Below are 22,311 nucleotides of genomic sequence, written 5' to 3'. Positions count from 1 at the left end.
CAGAAATTTGCAAATAATACTACATAAGTCTTTTAATAGCTGGGCACCAACAGTTTTAATTTATGAAATTTCACATAAGAAATTTAGGACTTACAAAAATATAAAATTCACTCTTAAACCAAACAATGACATCACTCTACTCTAGCATGTGTTCATTCGCCACTGCACACTCAGAGACAGCGATCCTCTGCAGAGATACGTATACCTCTGAGCTCTTGGTGCCCGATGACTCATTTCTGTCTGAACTCAATCTCGACTTCCTCCAGAAATTTTCGTTTGATAGTTGCAATGCCTCTGGGGCACGAGTTTGGGATACCTGCTACAATCAGCATGTCTAGCTGAGAGTCTGAATTAAATTTTGTTGTCAGAATGTCAGAGTTAGCAAGAATGACGTCAGTTCAAGTAAAATACAAAACAAATTTTTAAACAAAATGCTGAACCACCACTTCCAACGTGTTCATCCATCAATGTCCCCAGAGGCAGATACAACTGGGGTGGAGCTCACCTCTGAGTTCTGAGTACCTGGCAACTCATTTCTCTCTGTGCTCTGTCTCGATTTCCTCCGCACATTGTCTGATGGCTGCAATGGTTTTGGGGCAGGAGCATGAGATACCTAAAATAGAACACAACATGCTAAGTTAGTTTCTTCTATTGTAACTCTTTACAATGCCTAAAGCTATAGGTACTCTCAACACCACTTCAAACTGCTGCAAATATTTTGGTCAGAGATTAAAAAAAAAAAGTCTAACAGTCTTTGTCTTTCATGGTAAATTCTTGATCATATTGTTGTGCCTTATGCTGTGGATTCTCAAGAATTTCTGCAGAGACATCTGTTGTCTCAACTACGACATTTGTGTCTAAGGTAAGGGAACTTGTCAGGTGAGGAACAGCAGAATCCCTTTCCATTACTGGTGGTCAGTTTTTCCAATGTTTGGAATTCCCAACACAGCCTGAGTTCCAATCCTCTTTTCCCAACCATATTTTCCAACTCCATTTGTTCCAATCAACGCTTTCCAAGGAAGTGAAATAGGGAGAGGAGTACATCAAGGATTCTCTTTATCACTTACCCTGTTCAACATCTACTTGGAAGATTTAGTAAAGAACTTTTCAGAAAATGGGAGGAGTGATGGTAGGAGGAAGAAGAATAAAGTGCATAAGATTTGTTGATGATATGGCGTTGTTAGCAGAAGAGGAGACGATACTAAGGGATATGCTACTGGAGCTAAATGACAGCTGTAAGCAGTATGGAATGAAGATAAATGCAAACAAGACGAAGACCACGGTCATAGGAAGAAAAGTAAAGAAGGTAAACTAGCGAATTCTAAATGAGGCAGTAGAGCAAGTGGACAGATTTAAATACTTGGGGTGTACTATAAGCAGTAACATGAGCTGCTGCCAAGAATTCAAAAGGAGGATAGCAATGGCAAAGAAAGCTTTTAATAGAAAAAAAGAGCATATCTAACCAGTTAAAGAACATGGCCTGTTGCCAGTCTGTAGCTGCATTTAGATTGGCAACAGGCCATGATTGTTTGGCCAAACACCTGCATAAAATTGGATTCGGAACACCTCAAAATCTGTGCTTCAGTGGCTGGCCATGATAATATCTTTGAAAAATATTGGAGTGCAAGAGGTCAAATGACTTTATTGTCAAACGTCTGGCATTAGAAAACAACAACAATAACTCAGTTAAAAAGGAATTTTGCCTACTGGGCTCTATTCATTATTGATACAAAATTTCACAGAACTGAATGGACATGGCACTCACAAGTGGACATTTCTTGCAGTATGCCAAGGTAGATCTAAAAAAATTTGCCATGAAAGTGGTAACAATCACTGGAGAGAAGGCAGAACTGTGATAAAGAAAATGATAATCTACACGTACAAATCATCTTTGTTCATCACGCATTTCCTTGGGATTCCTAGATGTCAATTTGGTCCTCCATACACAATGTGATTTTTAAAACATTTGACAACACACCACTCACCTGGCTGGACACCTGTGATGCCGGTTGCTGAGTTGCTTGGATCCCAGGCGTACCATACAGCTTGGGGTTCACAGTTACGGAATGTGTGCAGTTGTAAGTTTTGAAAATGCCCACCAAGCGGTCAGCCAGCTCGAACATGTTGGAGCGAAGGGAGATGATGATAAACTGTGCATTCTTCGTTCTTTCCTGGATGGAAACCTCAGAGTTATTCATCTTATTTCAAACATCAAAACATTTATTTAAGCATCTTCAGTGTCAGGGGGGAGGGGTCGACGAATTTCTATAATTGCGTGGAACGTTTATGCTGTTCGTGACTTATTGTGGCTCAAATGCTAGCACATGGTCTTCCATCTAGGCAGTCCGGGTTCGAATCCCAGCCAGATCATGATGAAATTTGTGATGGATAAAGCAGACATTGCTGAGAGTTTTTCCTTGGGTTACTCCCGTTTTCCTCTATCATTCCACCAACACTCTCCATCTTCCTCTTATTTCATCTATCATCTATAATAGTATAAACAAGGTAGAGCAGTGGTTGCTAAACCGTCGATCGCAATCTACCGAGTAGATCGTGAGGGTCTTTGAAGTTGATTGTGACACGAAACATATATGAATATAAATAGACGACGTTATTTGATTTTTTGGGTGACTAGATTTTACTATTTGGCTGAAGCAATGAGAAGAGTTTAGCGAATACTGTCATAAGGAGAGTGGAGACTATATCTCCTGACGTGATTTCACAACTGAAAAGGGGCTTATAAAACTGTTACTTCTCACTTCATCTTGATGAACGCACAACTAGCAATATTCGTAAGAATGATTCAAATCCAAACAATCATACAACCACCAACCACTTAAACATTCCAAGCGATTATAGGAATTTTATGCAGAAATCTCTTGTTATCGTTTTTTTTTTTTTTAAAAACTGAAGCAGTTTTCGTGTTACTTTCAACAACTAGCATTTCACAGTATTTATTCGTTCCATAATAGCACTTTAATACATAACAAATTGCTTCTTACCTTAATATAATGGCCAACAATTGAAACGTTTTTGAAGTCGAGCGCAGCATCAATTTCGTCCATCACGTAGAGAGGAGTGGGCTTGTAGTAGTGCAAAGCAAACACTAATGCCAGGGAAGACAAGGTCTTCTCCCCACCCGACAGGTTAGAGATGATTTTCCACGTTTTCTTTGGAGGTCGAACACTGAAAAGTAAAACACCTTTCTATAAATTTCAACACAGCCTTTTTCATAATTTCCCACTTATCATACGTGTCTGAAATTTTGCGGTCATTCTTTAAATTGTCTCTTTGAAAGTCATTTTTTAAAATGCCCTTTTAACTTTTCTTTCTTTGCGAGCTCTTAAAACAGACTCAATCAATCGCAGTTTTGACTTAATTCTGGCCACAGTATCATGTTCAGTGTACAAATCATAAATGTGTTATGCAGTTTTCTACATTCCAGTTTTTCATACGAGTCCATAAAACGAGTTATCAAAAGGAAAATAAACAGCAATCACAACACTAATTCTCCAAGTGAACATAAAAATTGAAGATGGAACAATTTACTACAAGATTTATGATACAGCTACATCTACATCGAATCGGCTTATTGGACACACGTACACGGACACAAACAAATATTTTTCCTATTTCTAATTGTTTACTTTGTAAAGAAGATAACACCACAGTCTAGTATATGAGCTATTCCATCTCAAACCGACCGAAATATAGAGAAAATTGACCTTACAATTTCTAAATACAATGAAACTTTTTTTGTATGTAGAGAACTGTGATACAATGCTTTGTGCAAAGTTTGAGGCATCAGAACTTCATAGTGTTTAAATTTAAAATATTTAAATTTATCGTATTTTCATAAAATTAGCAACTTTAAACTGTTGTAGCTCCGAAACCCTTTCACCCAATGATCAAAATCATGGTTTATTTTGATGCTGAGAAATTAAAGTTTATATTGACATATAAACAGATTTTCTTACTTTTTATGAAAATGGAGAAATTTAGATTTCTCCTCATTAAGACGCCTTTGCCTAGGAAAAAATTTTTTTTTTTAATATTTAGTTAGATTCCGTGTTGAAAGTACAAATAAACACATATTTTTTACTGATGGCACATTGATAAGAAAGTATTGAAAATATCAAATGAAAATAAATAGTACGCGTGTGAACTAACCAGCTGACTGTGAGACGGGAGCTAGCCGAGACAAGCAAGGCCAGGAGACAAACACGTGATGTGTCGTCTAGCAGCGCATGGCTGGGCTAGCTTTATCACAAGTTTTCATAAACACAGGAGTAAAATGACGCCCAACGCTCGCTTATCTTCAGCTCTCGGCCAGTGCGTGCGGTACTGCATCGTTCAAGTCTAGGCGTGTGAAAATAATCTATTTAATACCCTCGAAACTTATTGCCGTACCACTAAGCAAACAATGCCGAATCCCTCTTAATAATGCCAGGTTTTTCCCTCAATATTTTTTTTACATTTTTACAAATTGTCAAAAAGCCTAAAAGTAAGTAAAATCAGATTATCTGTCTCTCTGTGTACAATAAAAACAAGGATTACTTCTTAACATAACCTACCAAATGTCAGCTTCAAAATGAGCTCACGTTCAATGTTCTGCAGTAAATGGTTCCAGAGTTCTGAGCGCTGAAAGAGGCTTGTTTTTATAAAATACGCTAAATTTGTCGCTCAATAATACGAAAACCGTTTGACTTTCGATAGTATATTTTTGAAAATGCACTCTCCTCAGCACCTTGTATAAATAGGGAAAAAATTAGAGTATAAAAAAATGCGAGGATTTTTACTGATCGATTTCATATGGAGTAGCCTGTATACATAGTCACGAAGCTTGAGTTGTGAGGGTGCTAGGAACAATAGATTGTGTTGTACTATTTCGCTTTGTCTGTAATGAGGCGATATTAGCGATCCTAGTGGTTAGCAACTATCTATGGATGCATATTTACTAAGTATTGAGCTTCGTGACTGTATATACTAGACTGTGATAACACTATAATGAGTATGACACACCTCAAGAATTGTAAAAATTTAACAGCTATAGATCTCTCATTACGATTCTGGGAAGCAAGAAGGCAAATGGAAGAACTCCAATATGCCAAGCATTAGCAACCAACCAACTATAAATGGAAGAAATCGGACAGAAAGTGAAAATAATAAGGGATGTCGAGGCTAATCCTCAAATAACACTATTGCAAATGGCAGAAAGCACAGTTTGCCAACTGCTTCATTATGGGGAATGATTAAGAAGATAAAAAAATGTTCAAAGCCGAGTTTCAGTGTGGTTCAGGTTCAACCTAACAGAAAAACATGTGTGCCTCACCATTTGAAGGTTGAAAAAACAGTATAATTAGATTTATAGTAAATAATAATTTTAGGCCTAATTAAATGATTATAATGTTTGGCATACAAAACACGTTAGTACTAGTTATATTAGCCTCTCCTTCACATTTTATGTAAACCCCCTTTTAAGGAAATCCCCTATTTAAGGGGAGAGGATGGTATTTTTAAAAACTTTTTTCCTATTTAGTGTAAAATATTAATTTTTTGTATGTAGAGAGCTCATAGCTGTGGCAAACCAACCAAATAAAAATATTTTGAAAAAAAAAAAAAATTATTTGGAGGCTCAAATTTGAAAAAAAATATACCCAATGCAGGACTGTATTAAAACCGATATATCTAAACCGTTTTTAAAGATAGATTCAAACAGTTTTTTGCAATGTATTTGCAAAAGCATGTTCTACAAACTGTCTGTAACAGAATTTTGATATTAGTTCCTACGTTTGTAAAATAAACAATTAAAATTTAATAACAATTTTCTGATTTACTTTCTTGCAAACGGACGGATTTTTAAAATTAAATTAATTAACAAAATTATGTTACAGAGAAAAGTTTCCTAATAGTCTAAAGAATGTGTGTTCTAAATTTCATGCATGTATCTTTAATAGTTCAGAAATTATATTCATTTTTGTCTGGCAATGTAGCAAAAAAAAAATGAAGTTACTGGAAATCGATAAAAGTGGACGTGCGATTTAAAAATCCATAGTGTAGGAAGTTTAAAAATGACGTCTCAACATCCGATAAGGGCACAAATACCCACAAAATGTTATGCAATGCATTCCACACATAACAAAGGGTATTTTAAAGAAAAAATTTTTTTTTTTTTTTTGAAAATTTAATTTACCGGAAACAACAATAAAAGTTGGCGAGTGATTTAAAAATCCATAACGCAGGAAGTTTAAAAATGGCGACTCAACATCCGATAAGGGCACACATACCCACAAAATGTTATGTTATGCATTCCACACATATCACAGAGTATTTTAAAGATTTTTTTTTTTTAAATTACTCATTTTTCACCAAAAAATACCATCCTCTCCCCTTAAGGAAAAGAAAAGTAACTGCTCAGAGATTGGTTAAAAAGGATTCTACCGTAGTCTTCAAATGTTATTTGAGTTACACGTTTTTCTCACACATTTCTTCCATCATATCCCCATAAAAACGAATAAATTAAATTTTACTGTATTTAGAATGAAACAATTGGTAAAATGGAGTTTCAAGAAGTCTAAATGTGAACATTTGCTTTTCGTCAGGATGAAGTCATGTTATGCCAAGCTTCATAAAGAGCCAGCATGTCTGAATTGGTACCTGAAGTTGATTCCCTCGCTGAATGGGTCCAGTGAGTCCACGAGCTCCAGCTCTGCATCTCCACCGAGTGTTATCATTTGGTACATCTCCTTTAATTTGGACGTGATAGTGGAGAAGCCACGCATGAATTCATCGAAGCGGTTCTTGCGCACCATGTCGTAGTTCTTCCTCATCTCGTTTCGTTTCTCTGTGCTCTTCTCCAGCTCTGACACTCGTTGCAGGTACATGGTCTCCTGCACAGAATACATGGAGCTTCAGACTTTGAGAGCAGTTCTTAATACACTGAGGTTTATTTCTGTCAATTTTATTGAGAAATTTATATTTTTCATTTTTAACATTAATGTTCTGGGTTGCCCTTTAAACTTTTCAACTCAATTTTTTCCGTCTGCATTTTTCTTACACACTGCTCCTGTTTTTTTTTCTCTGTGTTAGGGTGGGAGGGGAACATCCCATGCACAGCGACCTGAAGTCTATTGTGCGCCCCTGGGATGAATTGCATGCCCACCGACCTAGCTGCTGATGCCCTGATGACCAGTCCTGCCATCCTTCCAAACCCGTGTAGCATTCTATACCAACAGCCCCCCCACATTTTCCTCCTTAAATGGTCTGAGTTGTAGACCCCCTCTCTCATCTCAACAGTCTGAGGTATAAGCCTCCTCTCCCATCGGGAGGGGAGTGGGTTCCACAGCTGGCCACCAACTACGACAACTTGACATATCCACGGAGACCGGCCGAGAGAGTCAGCAGCTTCGGAGGGCCACTGCAGGCGAGATCTGAAAACTAAGTAGGACAACCAGAAATGAAGAGGAAAGTGGCGAGAATGAATGGGGTTCCATACGCCTGATAAAGTTACCTGATATTCGTTCATAGGAGTGAGGGAAAAACCTCACCCAGGCAACTTGTCCTGAATGGGGAATCAAAATGTTATGGCTTATTTAACGACATTCGCAACCGCAGAGGTTATATCAGCGTCGCCGGATGTGCCGGAATTTTGTCCCACAGGAGTTCTTTTACATGCCAGTAAATCTACTGACATGAGCCTGTCGCATTTAAGCACACTTGCCATCGACCTGGCCCGGGATCAAACACGCAACCTTGGGCATAGAAGGCCAGTGCTATACCAACTTGCCAACAAACTCCAGCCCGCTGGGTTCGGGAGCGAAGACACTATCACAAGACCACAGCGGTGGACTGCTCCTGCTACTCTGAAAATGCTGCTATTTCTCCGAATTTTATATATTGTGTGCATGATTTTTTTTTGTAGATCTTCTTAAAAATATGCTTAACGAAACTTACTATCAGGAATTTTCCTAAAGCTAAAGATTTTTGGAGGAAGTATTTTTTTTCTGCCAGCCATCATAATTTTCACTGGCAGAAAAAAATACTTCCCCCAAAAATCTTTAGGTTTAAGAAAATTCCTGATAGTAAGTTTCATACCACAAAAGAAGTAAATTAATATCATCAGTACCAGTTGCAGAAGACACAACCCTGCAGTATATATTGACTACACCCCAACTCTGGCTACTAGCAACAGGCATCTATAATGAACACCGATCAAAATACCCCTCATTTCTCGTGAAAAACAACAACTGAATAGACTACAGTGGACTATAGTGGCCTTTATGTTGTCAGCAAACAGCTGGATACATTAAGAAGATTGATTGATAATTTTCACCTCTTTTTATATTTCACTATATAAAATAACACCATGTTTTCAGTATGACTGTTCCTAGCAGCTAAATCTACAAGTAAGCCATAATGCGTATTACGAATGCAAACTTGGAGGAATTCTCTACCTACTGAACATTTCTGCTGTGTCTGTCATCGTTATTGTACTATCGACTTCCGAAACTCTGGAGAGACTTATGAATCACCCCATATAAAGTCATGGGCAATACAGGAGAATAAAAGATCAACCACAATATCCAACAAAGTACTTTTGCGTAATTTTGCTCTGTCTTACCTTCTGCCTGTACTCCTTGATGGCAGAGATGTTTGGTTTATTGGCTCTCAGCTTGTCCTCTAGCAGACTCACTTTGTACTGCAGGTCCTTAACATCGACCTCTACAAGTTCTTCTTTTGTCAGTTGCTTCAACTCTCCCACACTCTCCTCGCCAGGAATCTCCTGTAGTTGTAAGTTGTTCAGCTGCAGCAAAGAAACAATCGTCTTAATTCACGTCTTGCAATTAAAATTTATTACAGTATTCTGATGAAAATACTTCAAACTGGTTATCCTGCTTTGCTTTCGATTCTGAACATTCCAAGCTTAAACAGCTCCCAGATTAAGTTCAACCCTAGCCATCGTAATTTTCACTTCTTTTTATATTTCACTATATAAAATAACACCCTATTTAAGAAACTGCATGTTAAATTGAAAAATGGTTTATACAAACATTGTTTATTTCTGTACGAGGAATGAGACTAAAAAATACAAACTGTGGGCTTCCCTACAAACACATTAGAGTAACCTTCAAATGACCCTAAAAGCATCTCCAAATACAACATAAATAATGCAATTTGCTTTTCCTCTTAAAGTCAAATTTATTAAATTTTATTAAAATAATTTATTTCTAAAATCCTTCGTTTTTTAGATCTTTCGCATTATCAACTTAAATGGTCCACTCGGTATACACTAACACAATCTATTCATTTAGTATATTATTCATCTTGCAATAATGCTATTGGGTTGGTAATACCGCGTGTCCATGAATTATCTTTACAAGTTCAGATGTAAATAACTAAATAATAAAATGAGGTATATAAGTTGTTTTTTTTTTTTCATGTGAAAGAGAAACTCTCAAAGTTTTGTTTTTACCACCTCAATGCACTTCTATGTGTGCCCCCCTGTCGTCCTCGGGATATCAAGGAGATAATCAATTTCCTGCCATGTCCGCTGTAGTACCTCCACAGTAACTGATGCGATGGCGTCTTGAATTCTTTGTCGTAGGACTTGAATATTGGGAACTGCATCTGGTACACAATATATCCTTTGCATAATCCCACGAAAAGAAATCCAAGGAGGTTATGTCGGGTGATCGTGGTGGCCAAGGGAGTGGGCCATCCCTTCCAATCTATCGCTTAGGAAAATGGTTATCTAAGGATGTGTGTATCTCCAGAGTCCAGTGAGGTGGTGCACTATCCTGTTGGAAAAAGATACCTGGTTGGAGATGCTCTAGTTGCGGGAAAACAAATTCCTCTAGCATATCCAGGCAAGTATTGATGTTAACAGTCTCTTCAGCGAAGAAAAAGGGACCAATGATTTTATTGTGCATAAAACCGCACCACACATTAACCTTTGGACTATGGCGACTGATTTCTCGAATCTTGCGAGGTTTTTCAAACCCCAAACCCGACAGGATGGATTGGGAGGGATGGCCTACTCCCTTGGCCATCACGATCACCCGACATAACCTCCTTGGATTTCTTTTCGTGGGATTATGCAAAGGATATATTGTGTACCAGATGCAGTTCCCAATATTCAAGTCCTATGATAAACAATTCAAAATGCCATTGCATTAGTTACTGTGGAGGTACTACAGCGGACATGGCAGGAAATCGATTATAGCCTTGATATCCTAAAGGCGACAAGAGGGGCATACATAGAAGTGCATTGAGGTCGTAAAAACAAAACTTTGAGAGATTCTAGATAATTTATGGACATGTGTACTATTTTTTAGCACATAACTTTCACAGTGGGTGATAGCAGTAAAATTTCACCTGTTTTCTTAGAGCAGGAATCTTGGACTTCACATCATTGATGTCTTTATTGACGTGTTCAATCTTCTGATCAACCTCCAACTTTGCAGCTTTCAATTTGTTTTCTTCCTTCTGGATTACAGTCAATTCCTCCTTCAGTGTTGCCAGTTCTTCCTCCTTGGTCATTTGAGTTTCCTGAGACACACATCATCACAACATTGTCTTGGGTATGTCAGTTCGCTTTTCTTTTCTTTCAAATCTTTATTGTAAAATCCAGAAATGATTTATTTGCTGCTAAAATATTCTGGACATGTAAACCAAGAGGAAAAGACGGAGGCAAGAAAATGGGGAAAAAGTAACTAGGGAAAGAAGAGAATATAACAAAGAGGATGGTAAGAGAAGAAAACAAACTGCGTATCCTATAATGATATCCAAAATTATGACTTCCACAATTATCTTTTTTTATTATTATTATTATTAAAACAAAGCAATGAACACCATGTAAACCTTTATAGCAGGCCTGCGCAAGGTTTGCGCTCTCCGAGCCGGCTCACACCTCATGAGCGGAATGCAGATATTAGCTGCGCTCTGTATAAGGGTGGACTGGAAGAAGGGGTGATCTTGTACAAAATATACACAGAAGAAAGTACTATTACGAATGCTTATGAAATGAATTCCCGTTCAGTGTTTGCAAAACTATCTTGGACTATTATTAATTAATATAGAAATATTTATTTTACAGAAATAATAGAAATTCTATAGCTACTTAAACGTATAATATCATTTTGTTATATTTTTATTTATCAGTACATCAAAACGAGGTTTTATGCTGTTGGCAGATGAAAGGAACATTAGCCTACTGATCGTAATGAAACATCAGTTACAGATGTTCGATGTCTGCCTTTATTAAAGTTGATTATAGAAAACAGTTGCTCAAAAATATAAATGCTGAGTCAAGCATAGCAATCATTTTCACAGCCAGCCTGTGTAGTCGTGGATAGTATTGCTAATGTTTAGTCTTGTAAAACTAAACCAGGCTAGTAGTATTATTCAAACGATCTTTAGCCCTTAGGTCACACTGAAGATCAATAAGTTCGAGCTGTAAATCGTTAAATGTTAAATGTTACGTTCCGTCTTTTAGATTCCTCCATACTATACTGTAGCAGTAGGTAAGCAACGTGAAACAGTTACTGAGAATAGGCCTACACACTGCACTCCACTAGATAGCTGAGTGGTCGTTTCCCTCTCCTCTACCTATAGCAAGTCTATGTCATTCTGACGTATCTTCCTCTCAGTTTCGGCGAGCGGTAAACACTGCTCTCCCGCTCCGAAGGAGTTTGTGCAGGTATGCTTTATAGTATATGGCAAGATATAATATCAAAACAAATTTGCCACAATGAAAATGCGAACTTACCGCAATTACTTTCAGTTCATCGACTATGACCTTCCCCTCCTTCTGCTCAATGTTATCCAACTCCTTCTGCATAGCCAGCATCTTTTTCTCGCATTCCTCTATCTCCTGCTCCATATTCGCAGTTCTCTCACTGCTCTTCTTTGCATTTCTGTATAATCAACATAAAACTGATTAAAATTACAAAGAAAATTGTTAGAATTCATTCTGAACAAACTAACATTTTACCATACTATTTTTGCCCTAATGCCCGAATGATTTAGTAAACAGAAAAACCTATTCTGTAAAACACGAATTTTCTCATTCTGCAAAGCATAAAAAGCTAGTAATGTGATCCTACGACAAAGAGGTTTTGGGATTTTCATCATAAAAACATACGTTTTTAGCACATGAATATTGAAAAAATGGTTTCTGGAACACAGTTTGTCTGTGAAGAGAAATTTCTTTTGAACTAATGAATAGGTTTTATTAATACTCTAATACTCAATATGGACTCTAATTCAGTGTACTGAAAAAAACTAACGCAACATTATTTTTTTTCTTTCTCTTATTATTAGCTTTCATTGCTTCTTTATTTGTAATTTTTTTTATTCTGTAAATTGCCATTGTTTGTTTGTTTACTTGTTTACTTTCTTTTCTTACTCTGTTATCTTTCATCATTCATACTGTTTTGTTTGCTTTGTCTAATGGCAGCCTCTAATTTGAGGAAGCACAATAAAATAAAAACAAGTCAATTCAATTGAACTTGGAATGAAGCACATGAAATATATCAACAGCCCAGATCAAAAGGAAAATAACTCAAAATTTAAAATGTTGAGAAACCTGAAATTTAAAGCTTCATATTGCAGTGAAAAATCCAATTAATACACTCTAATTTGAAACTTACAGTATATATTATAAAACATCACTGACAAAATTTGGAGTAATTTTAACGATTATTATAAAACATCACTGACAAAATTTGGAGTAATTTTAATGATTATTATAAAACATCACTGACAAAATTTGGAGTAATTTTAACGATTATTGTAAAACATCACTGACAAAATTTGGAGTAATTTTAACGAATATTATAAAACATCACTGACAAAATTTGGAGTACTTTTAACGATTATTGTAAAAATCACTGACAAAATTTGGAGTAATTTTAACGAATATTATAAAACATCACTGACAAAATTTGGAGTAATTTTAACGATTATTATAAAACATCACTGACAAAATTTGGAGTAATTTTAACGATTATTATAAAACATCACTGACAAAATTTGGAGTTTATTTTAACGATTATTATAAAACATCACTGACAAAATTTGGAGTAATTTTAACGATTATTGTAAAACATCACTGACAAAATTTGGAGTAATTTTAACGATTATTGTAAAACATCACTGACAAAATTTGGAGTAATTTTAACGATTATTGTAAAACATCACTGACAAAATTTGGAGTAATTTTAACGAATATTATAAAACTTCACTGACAAAATTTAGAGTAATTTTAACGATTATTATAAAACATCACTGACAAAATTTGGAGTAATTTTAACGATTATTATAAAACATCACTGACAAAATTTTGAGTACTTTTAACGATTATTGTAAAACATCACTGACAAAATTTGGAGTAATTTTAACGAATATTATAAAACATCACTGACAAAATTTGGAGTAATTTTAACGATTATTATAAAACATCACTGACAAAATTTGGAGTAATTTTAACGATTATTATAAAACATCACTGACAAAATTTGGAGTTTATTTTAACGATTATTATAAAACATCACTGACAAAATTTGGAGTAATTTTAACGATTATTGTAAAACATCACTGACAAAATTTGGAGTAATTTTAACGATTATTATAAAACATCACTGACAAAATTTGGAGTAATTTTAACGATTATTGTAAAACATCACTGACAAAATTTGGAGTAATTTTAACGATTATTGTAAAACATCACTGACAAAATTTGGAGTAATTTTAACGATTATTATAAAACATCACTGACAAAATTTGGAGTAATTTTAACGATTATTATAAAACATCACTGACAAAATTTGGAGTTTATTTTAACGATTATTATAAAACATCACTGACAAAATTTGGAGTAATTTTAACGATTATTGTAAAACATCACTGACAAAATTTGGAGTAATTTTAACGATTATTATAAAACATCACTGACAAAATTTGGAGTAATTTTAACGATTATTGTAAAACATCACTGACAAAATTTGGAGTAATTTTAACGATTATTGTAAAACATCACTGACAAAATTTGGAGTAATTTTAACGAATATTATAAAACATCACTGACAAAATTTGGAGTAATTTTAACGATTATTATAAAACATCACTGACAAAATTTGGAGTAATTTTAACGATTATTGTAAAACATCACTGACAAAATTTGGAGTAATTTTAACGATTATTGTAAAACATCACTGACAAAATTTGGAGTAATTTTAACGAATATTATAAAACATCACTGACAAAATTTGGAGTAATTTTAACGATTATTATAAAACATCACTGACAAAATTTGGAGTAATTTTAACGATTATTGTAAAACATCACTGACAAAATTTGGAGTAATTTTAACGATTATTATAAAACATCACTGACAAAATTTGGAGTAATTTTAACGATTATTATAAAACATCACTGACAAAATTTGGAGTTTATTTTAACGATTATTATAAAACATCACTGACAAAATTTGGAGTAATTTTAACGATTATTGTAAAACATCACTGACAAAATTTGGAGTAATTTTAACGATTATTATAAAACATCACTGACAAAATTTGGAGTAATTTTAACGATTATTGTAAAACATCACTGACAAAATTTGGAGTAATTTTAACGATTATTGTAAAACATCACTGACAAAATTTGGAGTAATTTTAACGATTATTATAAAACATCACTGACAAAATTTGGAGTAATTTTAACGATTATTGTAAAACATCACTGACAAAATTTGGAGTAATTTTAACGATTATTATAAAACATCACTGACAAAATTTGGAGTAATTTTAACGATTATTATAAAACATCACTGACAAAATTTGGAGTAATTTTAACGATTATTATAAAACATCACTGACAAAATTTGGAGTAATTTTAACGATTATTATAAAACATCACTTACAAAATTTGGAGTAATTTTAACGATTATTATAAAACATCACTGACAAATTTTGGAGTAATTTTGACGATCCTTTAGTTTTTCAAAGCAACATAAAGTTGTTTCCCTTTTGAACTGGGTCATCAATATAGTATAATTAAAACAATGAGCAACTTATAGCATTTGAAGGCATCAAAAGATTTCCCTTGCAACATCCCTTCCTCTCTCTTTGCTAGTAAAATGTTACTGCTTTCTCATCCCTTCACTTACTGCATTGTCTATCCAAGCCAAGAACCGTACTAGACCAAAACAATATGATGTCACTGAATGATGTCCAAGGCTGAAGTTATCGGAGATTGGAGAAAGTTACACAACACAGAACTACACGCATTGCATTCTTCACATAATTAGGAGCATTAAATCCAGAGTTTGAGATGAGCAGGGCATGTAGCATGTATGGGTGTATTCAGAAATGAGTATCAGTTGGGAGACCTGAGGGAAAAAGACCTTTGGGGAGGCCGAAACATAGATGGGAGGATAATATTAAAATGGATTTGAGGAAGGTGGGATGTGATGCTAGGGAATGGATTAATTTTGCTCAGGATAAGGACTGATGATGAGCTTGTGTGAGGGCTTACTTTGTAAGGAAGTATTTTGGTAGTTCAGTGCAACCAATTAGCTCAAGATGAACTATAAAGAAGAATATCATTCACAACATTATAAAAGAATTCATTTGTTGAGAAATGCATAAAACGTATTAGAAGATATGTGTGTCTGATATAATTTTCACAACCCACAATAATGAGGCATCCATAAGAAGCAAGATGAGTCACAGCAGTAATGAAAATCAAGTGACATTACAGAAACTAACCTTTGAGAAGTCTTGATGGCGACCTTGAGTCTGGTTATCTCCTGTCTTATTTTATCCAGGTTCTTCGACACATCATCCACCTTTTTCTGGGCAGCCTTCATACGTCCACCAGTGATGGCCATTATCTGTTTGTGCAATTTCTGCACTTTTGAATCGATTTCACCAGCTTTCTCGCATGCAGTGTCGTATGCTACAAACAAAAGTATTTTACGAGACCTTAAAGCAAGAAGGAAGTATAATGATTACAATTAATGCACGAAATTCTTCAAATTCAATTTTGAGAATTGCGGACATATTTACAGAGTCTAAAAATAAGTAAGAGTGACTTGTGGCGCAACAGCCCATGAAGGGCCAGGGCCAACCAGCCGAGACTAGTGGCCTGAAGTTCACATGCCCTGGCATAGAAAAAATAAATTATGGTTTATTTAACGACGCTCACAACTGCAGAGGTTATATCACCATCACCGGTGTAAGGGAAAAAAATGGAACTCTCTGCATCATAATCCACAGTTAATTCCCGATTTACCATTTAGATTGGCAACAGGCCAAACACCTGCATAGAATTGGAATATATCAGTCCCCTAACTGCCCATTGTGCAACTGAAACCAAGAAATGGATTCGGAACACCTCAAAATCTGTGTTTCAGTGGCTGACCATAATAATATCTTTGAAAAATATTGGAGTGCAAGAGGTCAAATGACATTATTGTCAAATGCGTGGCATTAGAAAACAACAACAACATATTTTTTACTTAAACGTGTTTTGCTTGTAAACTAAAGATATTGTCAAAAAATCGAGTACAAGTAACTCTCACTCATAAGCAGATGGGGCACAATGAATGCCAGAGGTCATCTTGCAAGTCACGTAACAGTGAAGGCATTCACGAAGGACCGCAACTCACCGTTCTCTTCAAGGATGCACAGTTGCTTTTTAATGCAACATTCTAAGTATGTTCTTAGGCTGAGATTACGTTTCGTTATAAGTTCGTGGAAGTTTGGCAAATATAAGCTCGATGCATCTCATTATAATCAACATTAGAATGAAAGAATGTAAGATGGCGTTGATTTAACATTGTCAAGGTCTAGCTTCTACAAACACAAAGATACCTAAGTTGAATGTCATCTAATCACAAATCAGAAGCATGTGCCGTGCTTCATTTTCTTTACCTCTTCTTTTGTTATAAAAATGATTGTTGTTTGTATCTATTTAATAAAATAATATTAATTTTAAATTACATCATATGAGGGACATCTTTTGATTGAATATGTCGGGTACCATGAATATATTTTCAATAAAATCACCCTGATTGTAAGAATTTACGCAAAAAGGAAGTTGCCTTGGAAGAAATATTAAATGTTTTGCAATGTAAGTATTTCTGAAATTAACTTCTATTTCTTACGCTTTTCCATATTGCTCTAAGCGAAAAATATATAATGATAATTTGAGTTGGGCAACACGATTCTTTTTCAGAAGTCGATTCCAACGATTCAATCACACATTACGAATCGATTCTAACGATTCGTTCACGATTCTTCTCAGTCTGCGATTCCAACTATTCTTTTGAATCGTCGCAAGACGCTTTCCTTTGCAAACCACGCGTAGAACAAAAACGTTCTACATCTCTCGCATAGATGGCATAAGAGGCGAGAACCATTCAGTATGACCTCCGTTAGTCTACAAAATTACCAAAGATAATGTCTCTAAATTATAATTTATCAACTGAACCTTATTATGAAGTACATTTTTTGCATTACATCTCTATTTAACTATGCAAATTTCAGGTTTGTGTTCATTATTTTCCATACTTAACAAATGCAGTACATATTTTGATTTCACTTTCGCTCGGGAGCATTCGACACAGTTCGGAAATGTCCGTTGACAGGTTACATCAAACAACTAATAGAATTGTGGGTTACGATACCATGCCGATTCCTTACTATTCTTTCGAACGACGATTCGTTACGATTCTTTTGAACAATTCGTTGATACCACGAATCGATTCTTACGATTCTTTATTATTAGTCATTCGAATGAACGATTCGTTCACGAATCGACCCAACTCTAATGATAATGATGAAGCAATAATATTATAACCACACTAGCTGGACCAGTGTGAATTATGGATATATTATTTCTGTAGGAAATCCCCTTTTACTTCAGGTTCAAATAAAATAACGTATCTACAATAATGTAAGTAAATTAAAATCATCATCATCATCATCATCCATAGCGCTACAGCCCGGATCGGGCATCGGCTTCCTTAAGAATTCTTCTCCATCGGTCTCGATCTTTAGCTACCGTCCACCAGTTCTTCACTCCAAGCCTCTTAATGTCGTCCATAACACAGTCCATCCATCGTAGCTTTGGCCTTCCAACTCTTCTTCATCCAGCAATCCCATATTCCATAACCTTCCTAGGTATTTCACACTGGCAAAAACGTATTATGGCGAACGCCAGTAGGGGAAGTTATCCCCACCCGCACTGCTCGGCACCTCGCTTGCATGCTCTCTTTCTCTACTGTCTCTCTCTCTACTATCTGTCCCGCTTCGATGGATCACTGCCTACCACATTGTAAGACGCATTAGACAATACGCATTAGACAACTGTCCACAACCACAATGCAATACGCATTAGACAACTGTCCACAACATGTACTGACACAACACAACACAATGTAATGTGGTTTTCATTAAACAACACTCACCTGTTAACTTAGTCTTTTTTTCCCACAGGTTGGACACTCGTAATGACTAGCAAGTAGTCTATGCTCCTCACAGTACCTTACCATATCTGCCTTCAAATTCTCCCTGGACATTTTCAGGAAGAAGTAGACGTCTTCGGTACGGATCATCACTACACGTGGTTACATCTGTACACGAAGTTGGACACGGACACAATGAAGCTCCGCGCGTTAACACTTATGCCACCCCCGTAGTCAACCCCTACCAAGCGACATTCACAAGCCCACCAGTTTCTACCCACGCTATTCGGTCATTGTCCCCTTCTACAATACGTTATGGCAGTTCCCTTAAACATAAATAGATTCATTTTCCCTTCTACCCCCAACTCGCCTCGGTAGCCGAGAGGTCTAAAGCGTGAACAAAAAGCGTGCGTTTAGGTTTAGTTACGAACTTTCTCGGATCGAATCTCCCCTCCTGCAAAGTCGTAAGAAAAAAAAAAAAAAAAAAAAAAAGAGAAAAGAGAGAGACATGAAGCAAGGAACAGAGAAGGAGAGGCTGGAGAGAGAGAGAGAGAGAGAGAGAGAGAGAGAGAGACTGACAGGACGAAGTTCCTCTTTTGCTTCGTAGATGTCGTTACTCTTTTTGTTCCACTTTCCTACACTAGATGTCACCCCACCCTAAACCCCTATTTCCACTCTTTCCAGCTAGGGTGTGTGGTGAGCTTGTAGGGGAAAAGTGGAAAGGGGACGTGGGCAGAGCTTTGCGTTCGCCGTATTACGTTTTTCCCTTCACATTCATCCATTCTAAGTAAATTAAAATAGAGATAAAAAATAAGCTGCTCTCAGGATCATATACTAACTGCCATAATACAGGCATGTCATTTTGCAACATTCTATTGCAACATGATTTTCTAATATTTTATGATGGCTCTAACAAAGTTACCCTAAATTCTATGTTTATTATAAACAATTGGACTGTCAGGAGTATGCATTTCAATACTCAATATGGCCAGCAGTGTGTTATAGTTGTCACGAACATCGATCATAATACACAACCTCCAAACGTTCGGTAGAAGTTCAATGTATGGATGAAAGCAACGAAAATGAATGTTGGTCATAATCCCAGCCTTATTAGACTGAAAATGTAATTGGAGGTGCAATGTAATTATTTAAGTTGTGTCATGTAATTAATTGAGTTGATATATAATTAATTAAGATGATATGTAATTTAGTTGATATGTAAATAAATTAAGGTGATATGTAATTAATTAAGATATGTAATTAAGTTGATATGTAATTAATTAATGTGATATTTAATTAATTAAGATGATATGTAATTAAGTTGGTATGTAATTAATTAAGATGATATGTAATTTAGTTGATATGTAAATAAATTAAGGTGATGTGTAATTAATTAAGTTGATATGTAATTAATTAAGATGATATGTAATTAATTAAGATATGTAAATAAATTAAGGTGATATGTAATTAATTAAGATGATATGTAATTTAGGTGATATGTAAATAAATTAAGGTGATATGTAATTAAGATGATATGTAATTAATTAAGATGATATGTAATTAAGTTGGTATGTAATTAATTAATGTAATATTTAATTAATTAAGATGATATGTAATTAAGATGATATGTAATTAAGTTGATATGTAATTAAGATGATATGTAATTTAGTTGATATGTAAATAAATTAAGGTGATATGTAATTAATTAAGACGATATGTAATTAAGTTGGTATGTAATTAATTAAGGTGATATGTAATTAAGTTGATATGTAATTAATTAAGATGATACGTAATTTAGTTGATATGTAAATAAATTAAGGTGATATGTAATTAATTAAGATGATATGTAATTTGGTTGATATGTAAATAAATTAAGGTGATATGTAATTAAGATGATATGTAATTAATTAAGATATGTAATTAAGTTGGTATGTAATTAATTAATGTGATATGTAATTTAGTTGATATGTAAATAAATTAAGGTGATATGTAATTAAGATGATATGTAATTAATTAAGACGATATGTAATTAATTAAGGTGATATGTAATTAAGTTGATATGTAATTAATTAAGATGATATGTAATTTAGTTGATATGTAAATAAATTAAGGTGATATGTAATTAATTAAGATGATATGTAATTAATTAAGGTGATATGTAATTAATTAAGGTGATATGTAATTAAGTTGATATGTAATTAATTAAGATGATATGTAATTTAGTTGATATGTAAATAAATTAAGGTGATATGCAATTAATTAAGATGATATGTAATTAAGTTGGTATGTAATTAATTAAGGTGATATGTAATTACTTAAATTGGTAATAGTTGGGTGAAATAAAAGTACTTATAAGTTAGATTTACTTTGCTTATCGTAGGCATTATTATAGAATAGTTTTTATTTATAGTCCTAGGTTTATTGCATCTACTATTTATAGATTTACGTTTATTTTATTTTATTTCATTTACGTGTATTTTATTTTATTTCAAGTAATTGTAATTATTGTCTATTATATATCACTTCCACCGGGTGTATACCCAATTGTAGTGTTAATAAATACATACATACATACCCTTATACTTTCTATGGGCAGATAAATTGTTATATCTGCTGTGGAGATCAGTGTGCGCAATTTGAGGAGAGATGTTAACATAAGCTCCTTGTAAGAGTACACAAGTTGAGAGTCCTTATTAATGTAGAAATGTCACTGTCTCGCAGCTCCTTCGTCATATCATCTTAGAATTCGTTTGTTTTATGAATTTTGGTGTCAAGACTACGTAGATGATGGACATACCTGCTTTTGTCTTGGTGACAACACCCTCCAGCTTCTTGACTTTGACAGGATCTGGGGTTGCTGCCTTCACCTTCTCCTCCTGCTGTGACAGCTGCTTTTTCAAGGTGGGAAGTTGCTCTGCAGAAAACTAAAACCCCCATGAGAACATCAGAAGCATATTTACAGAGCTATGATATTCTTATTGAATTTGGTATGCCCAAGAAACTACTTCGATTAATTAAAATGTGTCTCAGTGAAATGTACAGCAGAGTTCGTATAGGTCAGTTTCTGTCAGATGCGTTTCCAATTCACTGTGGGCTAAAGCAGGGAGATGCACTATCACCTTTACTTTTTAACTTTGCTGTAGAGTATGCCAGTAAGAAAGTCCAGGATAACAGAGAGGGTTTGGAATTGAACGGGTTACATCAGCTTCTTGTCTATGCGGATGACGTGAATATATTAGGAGAAAATCCACAAACGATTAGGGAAAACACAGGAATTTTACTGGAAGCAAGTAAAGAGATAGGTTTGGAAGTAAATCCCGAAAAGACAAAGTATATGATTATGTCTCGTGACCAGAATATTGTACAAAATGGAAATATAAAAATTGGAAATTTATGTTTTGAAGAGGTGGAGAAGTTCAAATATCTTGGAGCAACAGCGACAAATATAAATGATACTCGGGAGGAAATTAAGCAGAGAATAAATATGTGAAATGCCTGTTATTATTCGATTGAGAAACTTTTATCATCCAGTCTGCTGTCAAAAAATCTGTAAGTTAGAATTTATAAAAGTTATATTACCGGTTGTTCTTTATGGTTGTGAATCTTGGACTCTCACTTTGAGAGGAACATAGGTTAAGGGTGTTTGAGAATAAGGTGCTTAGGAAAATATTTGGGACTAAGAGGGATGAAGTTACAGGAGAATGGAGAAAGTTACACAACACAGAACAGCACGCATTGTATTCTTCACCTGACATAATTAGGAACAGACATTTGAGATGGGCAGGGCATGTAGCACATATGGGCTAATCCAGAAATGCAAATAGATTGTTAGTTGGGAG

General features: G+C 34.9%; 1 protein-coding gene across 1 annotated transcript in view; it reads right to left on the bottom strand.

The window, feature by feature from the left end:
* Window positions 1-311: 311 nt before the first annotated feature.
* glu (structural maintenance of chromosomes 4-like protein gluon) overlaps window positions 312-22,311 on the bottom strand; it is a 53,228-nt gene continuing 31,228 nt past the window's right edge. The window contains exons 13-21 of the mRNA XM_069816364.1: window positions 21,270-21,396; window positions 15,771-15,960; window positions 11,768-11,915; window positions 10,375-10,548; window positions 8,621-8,803; window positions 6,658-6,890; window positions 3,003-3,186; window positions 1,986-2,171; window positions 312-613 (exon numbers count right to left, since the gene is read on the bottom strand). Coding sequence (XP_069672465.1) covers window positions 458-613; window positions 1,986-2,171; window positions 3,003-3,186; window positions 6,658-6,890; window positions 8,621-8,803; window positions 10,375-10,548; window positions 11,768-11,915; window positions 15,771-15,960; window positions 21,270-21,396 — 1,581 coding nt within the window. The 3' untranslated portion in view covers window positions 312-457. The remainder of the gene's footprint in view (window positions 614-1,985; window positions 2,172-3,002; window positions 3,187-6,657; window positions 6,891-8,620; window positions 8,804-10,374; window positions 10,549-11,767; window positions 11,916-15,770; window positions 15,961-21,269; window positions 21,397-22,311) is intronic.

This window comes from Periplaneta americana, chromosome 17, assembly GCF_040183065.1.
Source record: "Periplaneta americana isolate PAMFEO1 chromosome 17, P.americana_PAMFEO1_priV1, whole genome shotgun sequence".
Classification (NCBI taxonomy): domain Eukaryota; kingdom Metazoa; phylum Arthropoda; class Insecta; order Blattodea; family Blattidae; genus Periplaneta; species Periplaneta americana.
This window is presented reverse-complemented; position numbering and strand designations above follow the sequence as displayed.